The sequence below is a fragment of the Chelmon rostratus genome, chromosome 19, assembly GCF_017976325.1.
Source record: "Chelmon rostratus isolate fCheRos1 chromosome 19, fCheRos1.pri, whole genome shotgun sequence".
NCBI lineage: Eukaryota > Metazoa > Chordata > Actinopteri > Chaetodontiformes > Chaetodontidae > Chelmon > Chelmon rostratus.
Window position 1 is genome coordinate 8,944,419 of NC_055676.1, and position 10,485 is coordinate 8,954,903.

General features: G+C 44.9%; 2 protein-coding genes across 2 annotated transcripts; one reads left to right on the plus strand and one right to left on the minus strand.

Moving 5' to 3' along the window:
- The first annotated feature begins 4,184 nt into the window (after nucleotides 1-4,184).
- gadd45gb.1 (growth arrest and DNA-damage-inducible, gamma b, tandem duplicate 1) lies at nucleotides 4,185-5,699 on the plus strand. The gene is made up of 3 exons (XM_041960073.1): nucleotides 4,185-4,383; nucleotides 4,505-4,712; nucleotides 4,830-5,699. The coding sequence occupies exons 1-3, from the start codon at nucleotides 4,241-4,243 to the stop codon at nucleotides 4,941-4,943; spliced, it is 465 nt and encodes a 154-aa protein (XP_041816007.1). The 5' UTR covers nucleotides 4,185-4,240; the 3' UTR covers nucleotides 4,944-5,699.
- Nucleotides 5,700-7,115: 1,416 nt separating this feature from the next.
- On the minus strand, nucleotides 7,116-9,765 carry nim1kb (NIM1 serine/threonine protein kinase). The gene is made up of 4 exons (XM_041960677.1): nucleotides 9,745-9,765; nucleotides 9,140-9,425; nucleotides 8,122-8,390; nucleotides 7,116-7,892 (listed from the first exon to the last, which is right to left on the minus strand). The coding sequence occupies exons 1-4, from the start codon at nucleotides 9,763-9,765 to the stop codon at nucleotides 7,134-7,136; spliced, it is 1,335 nt and encodes a 444-aa protein (XP_041816611.1). The 3' UTR covers nucleotides 7,116-7,133.
- Between the last annotated feature and the right edge of the window lie 720 nt (nucleotides 9,766-10,485).

Here is a 10,485-nt window from a genome sequence, read left to right on the forward strand (position 1 = left end):
GGTGATCGTTTAGCTTACAGTTCAGCTGATGTGATCAGAAAGTCCAGAGGAGAGTGTTTGTGCTGCCCCAAAGAATCTGCCAGCATTTATACCACAGACCCGGCACACGCTCACTCTTTGATTGGCTGTTCGGGGCACAATGGCTACAACAGGCCTGCAGCCCCCTCCTCACCCTCAGGGACGCGTGCCTATAGAAAAGTCTTAGAAAGTCGGGGGCAGCTTTGGTTGAAAGGATCAGATGTAGAAACTCTCTGAACTTTAAATTATTCTTTCAGCTGACAGAGATAATGAAACCACACAGGAAGACCAGACTGCTGTCGTCAAAGTCCTCAAAGTTTTGGAAGAATTAGAAGCAGCCAATAACTTGCATTCAAATGAGGACCATCCGGTTTTCCATGTTCACATCTAGAGCATTTTACGTAACAGCTGAACATTTTTGTAAACCAAAATACTGTGTTTAGATTTTCTTATGTAATTTTGTGACATTCTAGGGAGCCATTGATTTCCATTTATTTCTGCATGCGATGAAAATCTATATATAGTTGTGTTACAAGGTACTTCAGTCCAGACTTTTCAAATCAATTATAATAATAATTATAAACGCAAACTCCATTAATGTGCAACAAGTTTACTGATTTGATGTTCACTGTAGATTACACACCTCAAGAGTTTCATTTTCATACTTAAAAGAAAATGAATGGAAATGGAAAATGGCTTCCTGGAGCATTTTTTGTTCTGTTATTGTTTTTTCACTTTATTTCAGATGTCAAGATTAAAGGTGTGTGTAATGCTGTGCAATGCATAACAGTGAACATCAAGTCTGCGTTAATTTTGGTTACAGTTGAAGTTCTTGTTACACGTTAATGCAGTGCAAACTTTTTAATCAGTCTTCACTTACAAATGTAAAAGTTTATGTTTTAAAGTATACTGTAGTACCACGCAACCATAACGTAACTAATTGTTAACATTTGATTCATGCAACTTTGACAACAATGAATACAGTCACATTTGTTCAAGTTTCACGAGTCTGCTGATTGAGCAGAAATTAATGGAAGCCAATGGCTGACTGGACCGGTAGAGAAGTACATCTCCAAACCTGAATCTTGAAATACTAAAAAATTACTGACTACAAAATGTAATATTTCTTGAGGGTTTCACTCGGGTATATTTACGTCAATAGAAATAACTTTTTCCCTGCAAACTGTTTATTCTCTGTAAAACCTCCAAAATCAGAGCCTGAATTCAATATTGTTCTCTGACAGTTCTTGTACCTCATCCATGGTTTGCTAAATTCATTTTCATGTAGACCCTTTCTTTATCTAACCTCAAGTATGTTTCTTTCTGATATTCTCAGCCTGTTTTTTTGATTGTCTATAAAATGTTTACCTCTAAGGATACTGTCAGCAAGACAACCCGGCAAAATACATTTAAAATTTTAAACTGTACAGCATGCATTTGAAAATGGCCAGAAAATATGCAAAGTACAGTGGACATGGTTTGCTAAAACTTGCAAAAAAAGTGACACTATATATGGCATATATATATGGTATGGTATATACAGTATATTGGTAACACATTAATATAGATATCAACCATTTTATTTGCATTGGATGTCATACAGGTCTTTACAACTCATGACCAGTTTCACTGCATGAGCTTTTTTTTTGTAGATTAGGCAGTGGCACGCGCCGCTGCTTTACATACGTAAAGCCGGGCCTCACTTGAGGCGCGTGGCATCTGGAGATGCCTGCATGCTTTATCTCTCTGTCTGCATCGCTCTCCACAGCAACCGAGAGATACCATCTGTCCCCAGGGACAGGTGAGGGGAAGGGAGGACAAAGGAAGTCAGGCAGCACCTGCTGGGCGTGATGGCCGTTTTTCATGCGACTGCAAGCATGATTTGTAAGTTTTCAGGTTAAACAAAATCGGAACGCAGAGCTAAATGTGTTGAGTGTTGCCCGAATAGCTCGAAAACACATATTTGATCAATGCAAAATAGAGAAATATTGTACCTTTTCTATATCTACTAAAATATTTTCCTGTTTTCCCTAACCCCAAGTCACATTTGCACACACCAGACGCTAAATATCTATTATCAACATCATCCTATCCTGCAGCTTTAGACACTATCTACCTTTACAAAGAAGTATGGAGCTTTATTGAATCGCCGCAGGTCACCAGTAAAGAGCTTTGACCACCAACACCTGTCGCGCGCTGCCGGGGAGACCTCCATCTGGCAGATGTAGAAACAAAAGCTCGATATCGATTTGCACGCGCCTGCCCTGTGGCCATGCAAGCTGATCCTTCCTAAAATAGCTCACAGTTTGAGTCTCTATCAGCTGGATCCAAATCAAACTTTGACCCAAATGTGAGCCTCTCGGCCAGCTGATGCGCTGATTAGTTTGTAGAAACTGAAAGCGAAAGTTTACAAATAAACAAATGACTGCGTGTCTGCCGTAATGTACAGATAAGAGTTTTGTTGTCGAACACAACACACTTTCGACATTCTTTCACGTGTTTACAGCTCAAACTGAAAGTGATTTTTATCTGCCTGCATGTCTGGCATCTTTTGGAGATAACACTTTTCATTGGGAAAGTTTAGACCATAAGCTCTTCTCTTTGGCATTCAAATTTAATCAAAACTCAGACAACAGACCGGCGAATGTGGAGACTTGTAGACAAAAGAACGGCGCACCCTGGGGTCGGGGTTGACCTGGGTTTAGGAGCGAGGGTGGGGGGGTCCCTCATAGCGACAGTTCTCCATCTGCCGCTCTGCCTTCCGCAGAACAATAGCGCTGAATCAATCACCGCCAACCTGTGTCTCCTGCACCGCCTCTCCACTCCAGCCCCCGTCCTCCATTTATGCAGCAGTGGCAGCAGGCCTGACCTGATGCAAGATGTGTTCTGAATTATTATGCAGATAAAATAGAAAGAAAGTAACACGAGGTGTTGAGGTGAAGCTGATCTATTAGTGCAGTAGATGCAATAGAGTTGTGCGTAAAAGTTTTGTCGTGCGTAAAAGTGCTCGGAAACTACTAGAAGGCTGTCAGAAACAAGTTTAGTGAACCCCAGACAACTACATTTAGTGGATTTACAAACCACATTCTAAATATAACCAATAATTGGGGTGGAGACAGCTCAGTCAGTGGAATGGATTAAACAGAGCTGTGCGTAAAAGTTTAGTTGAGATTAAAAGTGATCGGACATCAACAGAAAGTTGTCAGAAATAAGTTTAATAAAATCACACATGCAGACATTTAGGGAATCTACGCACCAAATACCAAACAAAAGTGCAATAAACTTCACGAGTCTTCCTATAGAATTCAGTCCGTGTGGCCCCTGAACTCCCCAGAGTAAATAAATAAAAACCAAGCAAGGATTTTCTGGACAGCTGATGGCCACGTGGTCCGCATGAGCCAGTAGTGCAGATTGCGCAGCACGCACAGCGTTCTGGCACGCGCTGGTCATTTGCATTTGTATGGGGGTCCGTGATAATAGAGGGCTTCTGTGCGCACAATGAGGCCGTTTTATGGCCAGCCTCTAGTCCACAGATGGCATCATCCACCTGCCCTTTCTCTCTGCTGCTCGGGGAGAGCGGAGAGGGGGAGGGGGCGCATCACACTTTCTCCATGTTGCTGCTGAAATAATGCTACTAAAAGTCTAAAATGCATGAAACAATATTGAAAGTTTGTTGAGTTTTCTTTAAGTGGAGTTTCTAATTCATGTTTTGTAAAGTCTGAGAGGTGGTTCAGGGGGTAAAAACTGTTCTGTCAGTAGTTTGTGTGTTTCCAAAGAGGACTATCTGAAGCTTCTGTACATGTTTAACAGCTCTTATGAATGCGTTAAAAAATGTCATTTATGTTCAGCGTGCATCTCTGCACTTCGAATCACCTGCAGTTTTCTTTAATTTGCACAAGAGCGCTGCTGAGGGATCAAACTCTTTTTTTAATGAAGCTATTTTTAGTTCCAGGCCGGGCTGCTGCGCTCAGAGGGGGAGCGTGCGTGGCTCGATGACCCCCATCAATCTGCCACGAGCCGGAGTGTGACAATAGCATTATCATACCAATACACCATTCAGCTTCAGCCAATCAGGACGCAGCGCTTTCACTGCGCCGCACGAGCTGGAGAGTATAAAACAGGGAGGCTGCAGGTTTGAAAGCACTCTGCTCCTTTTCGGATTTACTCTCCGACTCAACTCTCTAGCGCTCTCCCTTTGCGGAATATCTTCATCATCTTCATCATGACTCTTGAGGAGGTTCTCATCCAGAAACCCACCGAACGTGCTCAGTGCACCGGTCAAGCCCTGGAGGAGGTCCTGGTGTCTGCTAAAGACAACGACTCCATCACCGTCGGTGTCTACGAGTCTGCCAAAGTTATGAATCTGTAAGTATGAAGCTCTCAGCTGAAGATTTGCAGCTCGCTACATTTTCATCAATCTTATCAGCTAGTTTGGGTGTTTTTGAATGAAAGCTCATCGGCTTTTTTCCTTGTTTTGTCTCCACAGTGACCCGGACAGCGTGTCTTTCTGCGTCCTGGCCATGGACGAGGAGTTCGAGTGTGACATCGCTCTGCAGATCCACTTCACCCTCATCCAGTCCTTCTGCTTTGACAACGACATCAGCATCGTCAGAGTGAGCGACATGCAGCGTCTGGCTGAGATTGTTGGCGACAAGACAGAGCAGCTTGAAGACGCCCACTGCGTCCTCATCACGGTATGTAGAGCTCAGTGGACGACATCGCGTTATATTCAATCATTAGTGAAGTCTGTGTGTGATGCTTTCTGAGTGAATGGTGTGACTAACGCCTCTTTCCTCTCCCTGTGTGAACAGAACCCAGCTGATGGGTCTTGGGAGGACCCTGCTCTGGAGAAGCTGCACCTGTTTTGTGAGGAGAGCCGCCGTCTGAACGACTGGGTTCCTGAGATCAGCCTCCCCGAGCGCTGATCCGGGACTCGGCTCCTCTCTTGCTCAGATGCTGTGAAGCTTCTTATCTGGAAATACTCATCCTGATGAACAGGATGACCCTGTTTCTGCTCATCCCTGGACACTCCTGAGGAGGATTCCCGTCCAGGCAGCACGGCGCCGGCCCGAGCGGCCCCCGTGAACCGTCGCCTCTTGTCCCGTCCATGCCAAGATGACTCTCATTCTTTATGTGAATGAGGTCAGGTATGCCACAAGAGCGACACATCGACCCTCATTCTTTGTGCGGATGAGGTTTGGAGAGGAAGGAGAAGCGAGTTCTGCGTCCTGTGGTTCCACAGAGCAAATGTCGCATCTTGAAGCACGCGCAGCAGGAGAAGAAGCGGTGCTGAGAAAGAGGCGCTCTTAAAAAGGGACTTTTTAAAGACGTCCTCTTTGCTGAGCAACATGACAGCAGTTGCAATCAGCGGAAATGTTTCCCACTTTCCAGAATTGTCTTAATTCTCTAAAGGTTTCACTTTAGAAATTTAACAATGACAAAAAAAATCTTTTAAAAAGTATTGGAAATAAATGCTATCTAAAGGTTTCACTTTAGATATTTAACGACAAAAATATTCTAAAAAAAAAAAGTCTATTGTCTTTCACTTTAGAAAATGGCTAAATTAAGTTATAAATGCTGAGAATTTGTAAGATTATCTGATAGATTTCCAACATGTACTGAACACACACATGATAACTGAAATATTTGACTGAAGATGTTGTGATCCTGTTGGAACAATGTTGGAAACAAAATCATTTATAGACGACAGCGGTTTCACGTTAAAAACTGTTGGAATCTGTAAGTGGAAAATGCTCAATAAAACGCAAAAAGATCATACTTCTGTCGTGATTTGTTTTCACTTTCTCTGCGGGCTTCCATGCTTCAGTCGTGTGTATTGTGTGTTTGGGTGGAGGAGGTGGTGCGGGGCCAGAGAGGAGGGAGTGGGGTGGGGGGGGCGTGGTTATGAAACGAACAAAAGTTTAAAACTCAGCAGATTTGCATGGAGGGCGCTACGGCCTGTCATCTGCTCCATGTCTGCCCTGCGCCATGAGAACAAGCTGCGGTCCCTCCTCCAGCAGACCTCATCTGCATGTGTATGGCGCAGCGCACAATGGCGGAGCTCTGGGCCTGTCAGCTCCAGCGGTCCGCACAGAGCGCCTATTGTCTGGCCTGCAGATGTCTCCGCAGCCACGCCGCGCCATCTGCCGTTTCCTGCAGGTGGGGGTCGGGCAGGGCAGGGGTGGGGTGGGAGGAGCCCGGGGTTAGCCATCTTTCAGTGCCAGAGGGGGCAGCCGGGTTGGGTCTGACCGGTTTGGACCGGTTGTGGAGACTGAGAGGGGTCCTGAGTATCATCTGGTGTCTTGCCAGCTGCCGTCGGGACTATTATTTACTCGCACGCACTTAGTGAAACTTTGGTAAACAGGCCACAAAGACGCGAGATCAGCTCTGTTTGGGTGCAGCAGCAGCAGCCACCTGCTCCGCGCCTCAACAATGACATCTGCGTGACGCATCATTTTTTCACCACTTTATTTAGTTTTTCATAAACGATAGGACTCCTTTCAAGAGAGCTTTAAGTGTCTGTCAGCTTTCCCTTAAACAAACTTACAATGTTGTTCACCAAAGCTCCTCTGCACTGACAAGGACTGAAGAGCACAAATCAGGTACACACATACATTTTGCATGAAAGTGGATGAACAGAAAATGAATCTTTAACTAATGCAGCTTTTTTGCTTTAAATCTTTGTAAATTGTTTGGCTCTGGGAACTTGGAAAAAGAATTGGTGACTATTTTATAAATCTGAGGGGTCCTGACGTTCAGTATTTTTAAGAAGAAAACCAAAGATTAGAGAAAAGTTTAAAAAAAATGGATACCTTCAGATCTTCAGACCTCTAAAATCCAGATCAAAGCATTCAAGGAGGGAAAAAAAACACTCTTTAGCTGAATATAAGTGGATGCTGTCACAACTTTTTCTTTTGTTTAATATCATTAGGCACTTTTACATATACCTTCGTCAATCCCCAAAAAGCTGCATTGGAAGGAGTAAAACAAATGTATCAAAAGATACAGACTGAAAAAGTGTTTATCAGTAAAAACTACAAGTTGCTTTCCAGTAACCAATGTGTTTGTATAAAAGAAGTCTGTATAAAAACTGCTCATGTGCCTCTACTAGTCTGTTATGAAAGCACACACAATTTAGAGGTGTGTCTGAGGCCCCTGTAAGCCCGGAGCCCCTCCCTCTTGGGGTCCCTGACCATCCCTCGGACCACTGGGGGACAGTCGTAGCCCCTCCTCTTCTGGGCTCGGTGCAGCAGGATCCGATAAACCCCGGTGACGGGGCTGCGACTGTCTTTGAGCTGATTGTTCCGTAGGTGCTCCGCCGTAAAGCCTAGCTCCTCCAGAGAGCTCCTGACCTCCTCCTCCTCCTCCTCCAGGTCCCCACTCTCCAAGTCCAGCAGGCTCTGCAGAGGGCTCACTGGTTCAGGAGGCACCAACGACCAGGGGAACTCCACAGGTAAGAGCCAATCGCAGCCCAGCATCTGGTCGACGGCGTAACGCTCGGCAGGGACCCCCTTCAAGATACCCTTGATAAGCCTCTGGCAGGGGCCAGGCACCCAGGGAGGGACAGTGTAGGCGCCTTCAATGATGTTGCGCCTCAGCTTCCCCATGGTCTCAGCACGGAATGGCATGGTCCCGGTCACCATGAAGAAAAGCAGGACGCCCATGGCCCAGACGTCCACGGGGGGGCCCAGGTAGCACTCATCCCTGAAGAGCTCCGGGGCGGCGTAGGGCGGCGAGCCACAGAAGGTGTCGAGGCTGTCGTTGCGGTTTGAGACCCGCGTGCTGAATCCAAAGTCCGCCACCTTCACGCAGCCGCTGCTGGTGAAGAGAACGTTCTCCGCCTTCAGGTCCCGGTGGATGACGTTGATGTTGTGCTGCACAGAAAAACAGACAAGCTGGTTAGATATTCTAAATATTACATAATATTCTAATACATAATATATTACATACATCTGAGATGACAGCTGTTCTGTGGGACTTTTTAAATGATCATTTTTGTGATAAATTGATGTTTATCTCACAGCCTTGATCATCACTTAATGAATCGGTTGTGAGCTGCAGCACTAGTTTGAATTGATAAAGAAATGTTTCTTTATCACTAACCATGTATTTGATGGCAGAGAGGATCTGTGCAAAGGTGATCTTGCTGGAGTTGTCGGACAGTTTTCCCTCGTTGCAGATCCTGTTGTGGAGGTCTCCTCCTCCTGCGTACTCCAGCACCAAGTAGAGGCGGCTCGGTGTCTCCACCACCTCATACAGATGGACCACGTTGGGGTGCTGGAGGCACTCCATGCTGCTGATCTCCCTGGAGAGCAGACGCTGGGCCTGAGTGTCTAACCTGGTCTTATCCAGGATCTTCAGGGCCACTTTGTCTATGAGGAGGACAGATGAATGGACATGAGACATTATTTTATTGTAAACTGGATTGTTCAGACAATGAAAATAGTTTGAAGACTACTGAAGATTATCAATCATCAACAGTTGTGATAATTGGTTAATAACTGAAGTCATTTATCAAGCAAAATTCCAAACATTCTCTGTTCTCACCGTTAAAATAACTTTGGGTTTTAGACTGTTGGTCAGACACTATGTCTCACTATTTTCTAATGTTTTAGAAATGATCGGCACATTAGAGGATAATGAAAATACTGGTTCGTTACGACTCCATTACTTTTGACATTTTATAGTAGAATAAGTATTTGAAAAAATAATTGGTGGATAAACTCAAAACAATAGCTGACCAAAGACTAGAGTTGTGCTATTCGACCTGAAATCTTCAAAAAGTTTGTGACTGTGCCAATCGTGCATTTCATGTTAAGTACACATGCAATGCCCACGTGAAAAGAAGAGAGAAAAAGTGCACAACAATGTGTTTCACAATAATCAATTCAATAAAGCAAGCTCCAACTTTGCAACATCTGTCAAGTTCAATAAGGTCCAGCTTCAAGGATATAGGTACAGGCTGAGTTTGTCTCTTAGTTTTAGGTTTGTGAGGGCACACTGATCAACGGCAAAGGAAATGGGACTCCATAACAGAGACATGAGGGCCAGACAGTTAGATGTGCTTTGTTGTGTGGAAAAGCTAACTTTCTTTGCACCGTCAGACAGCATGTTCACCAACCTTTAGTCAAAGCATGGAAAGCCAGTTTGACCCTGGAGAAGGTCCCACAGCCAATCTCCCCACGGACCTTGTAGAAGCCCACCCTGCGACCTATGATCAGCTCCTTGATGGTATTCTCGTCCTTGCACATGTCAGTGGTGAGCTTCTGCAGAGGGGTGAGGCGCAGCGAAGCGTCGGCCTCCTCTTCCTCTGGGCCGACATCAGAGCTGTCCGTCAGGCTGTAGACACTGTGGTGACGCTTGGTGCTCGTCACCTGGTACTGGCTTCCAGGCATTTCTGCAGCAGGCTGGAGATGAGGTCATCTTCAACGACATGATAATATCATTAAGCCTTTGCCAGCTCATGGCTTTACATGCAGTAAGATGTTAAAAACACAATAATGCTTGATTATTTTGTAAAAAGAAGCCAAACATCTGTAAAGTTATCAGTAAATACTCACTACACTCCTAAAAATGAAAAACACAGCCGTAAAAAGCATTAAAAGCAGCAACACAAAAACATTTATTTATTTATTTATTTTGGCCCAGTAGGATCAAGGAAAATGAATTTTCTTCACTTACATGCTGAATTTTGCTCCAAAATCAATGCAGAAAGTCCAATCCTACTGAGAAGAACGGTGCTGCCATAGTCTCCTTGTCTGTGCCCGCTCACAGACTCCTGTACAATGATCGGCAAAACCAGAGGAGGGGAGGGGGCACATGTGTCTGAGTCATCAGTCCAGTGGACAGACAGTATGGCCTTGCCTGGCCACACCCCTCACAGCTCACCTCTCGCCGTCTTCACCCTCTCTTCCTCACTGAGGGATGAAGGATTAAGGTGGTGTCATGAACTCTAATCCTGTTTTAGTTTAGGTCTGTCCCAATCCCTTCAAATGACTCACATCAGTTTACGGCTGCAAAAATGAGGCCAGAAAGGATGCAATAGATGACGCATGTGCACATGTGTTCGCACCTACATGATCTAAACAACCAGAATGCTTTTTGCTTTGCAGGTTTAGCAGAGCACATGTGCTGTGCAGCCAGCGTTGATCTCCTGGCTTCTGTGAAGATGAAATGTTATGCAACGGTTTTACCCAATGTTCCCATTGAGATTAGCTCTCTGTCCCCCTTTAGACGCTGGCTGAGCAGCACAGATAAGGAGATTATGAAGCATGAGGTCAACACTTCACCGGGCTGATCGTCTTCATTCAGGTGTTTTGTCCCTGTGAGGAGCAGTGGAGGGACAGCAGGGGGACACTACAGTCAAAAGACAACAACACTAGAGTACATTCAAGTCTGCTTTCTTCTATGTAATGTCAGTGTAATCGGTACAACTTTTATATTATCACAGATGTGTTGGTAGACTTC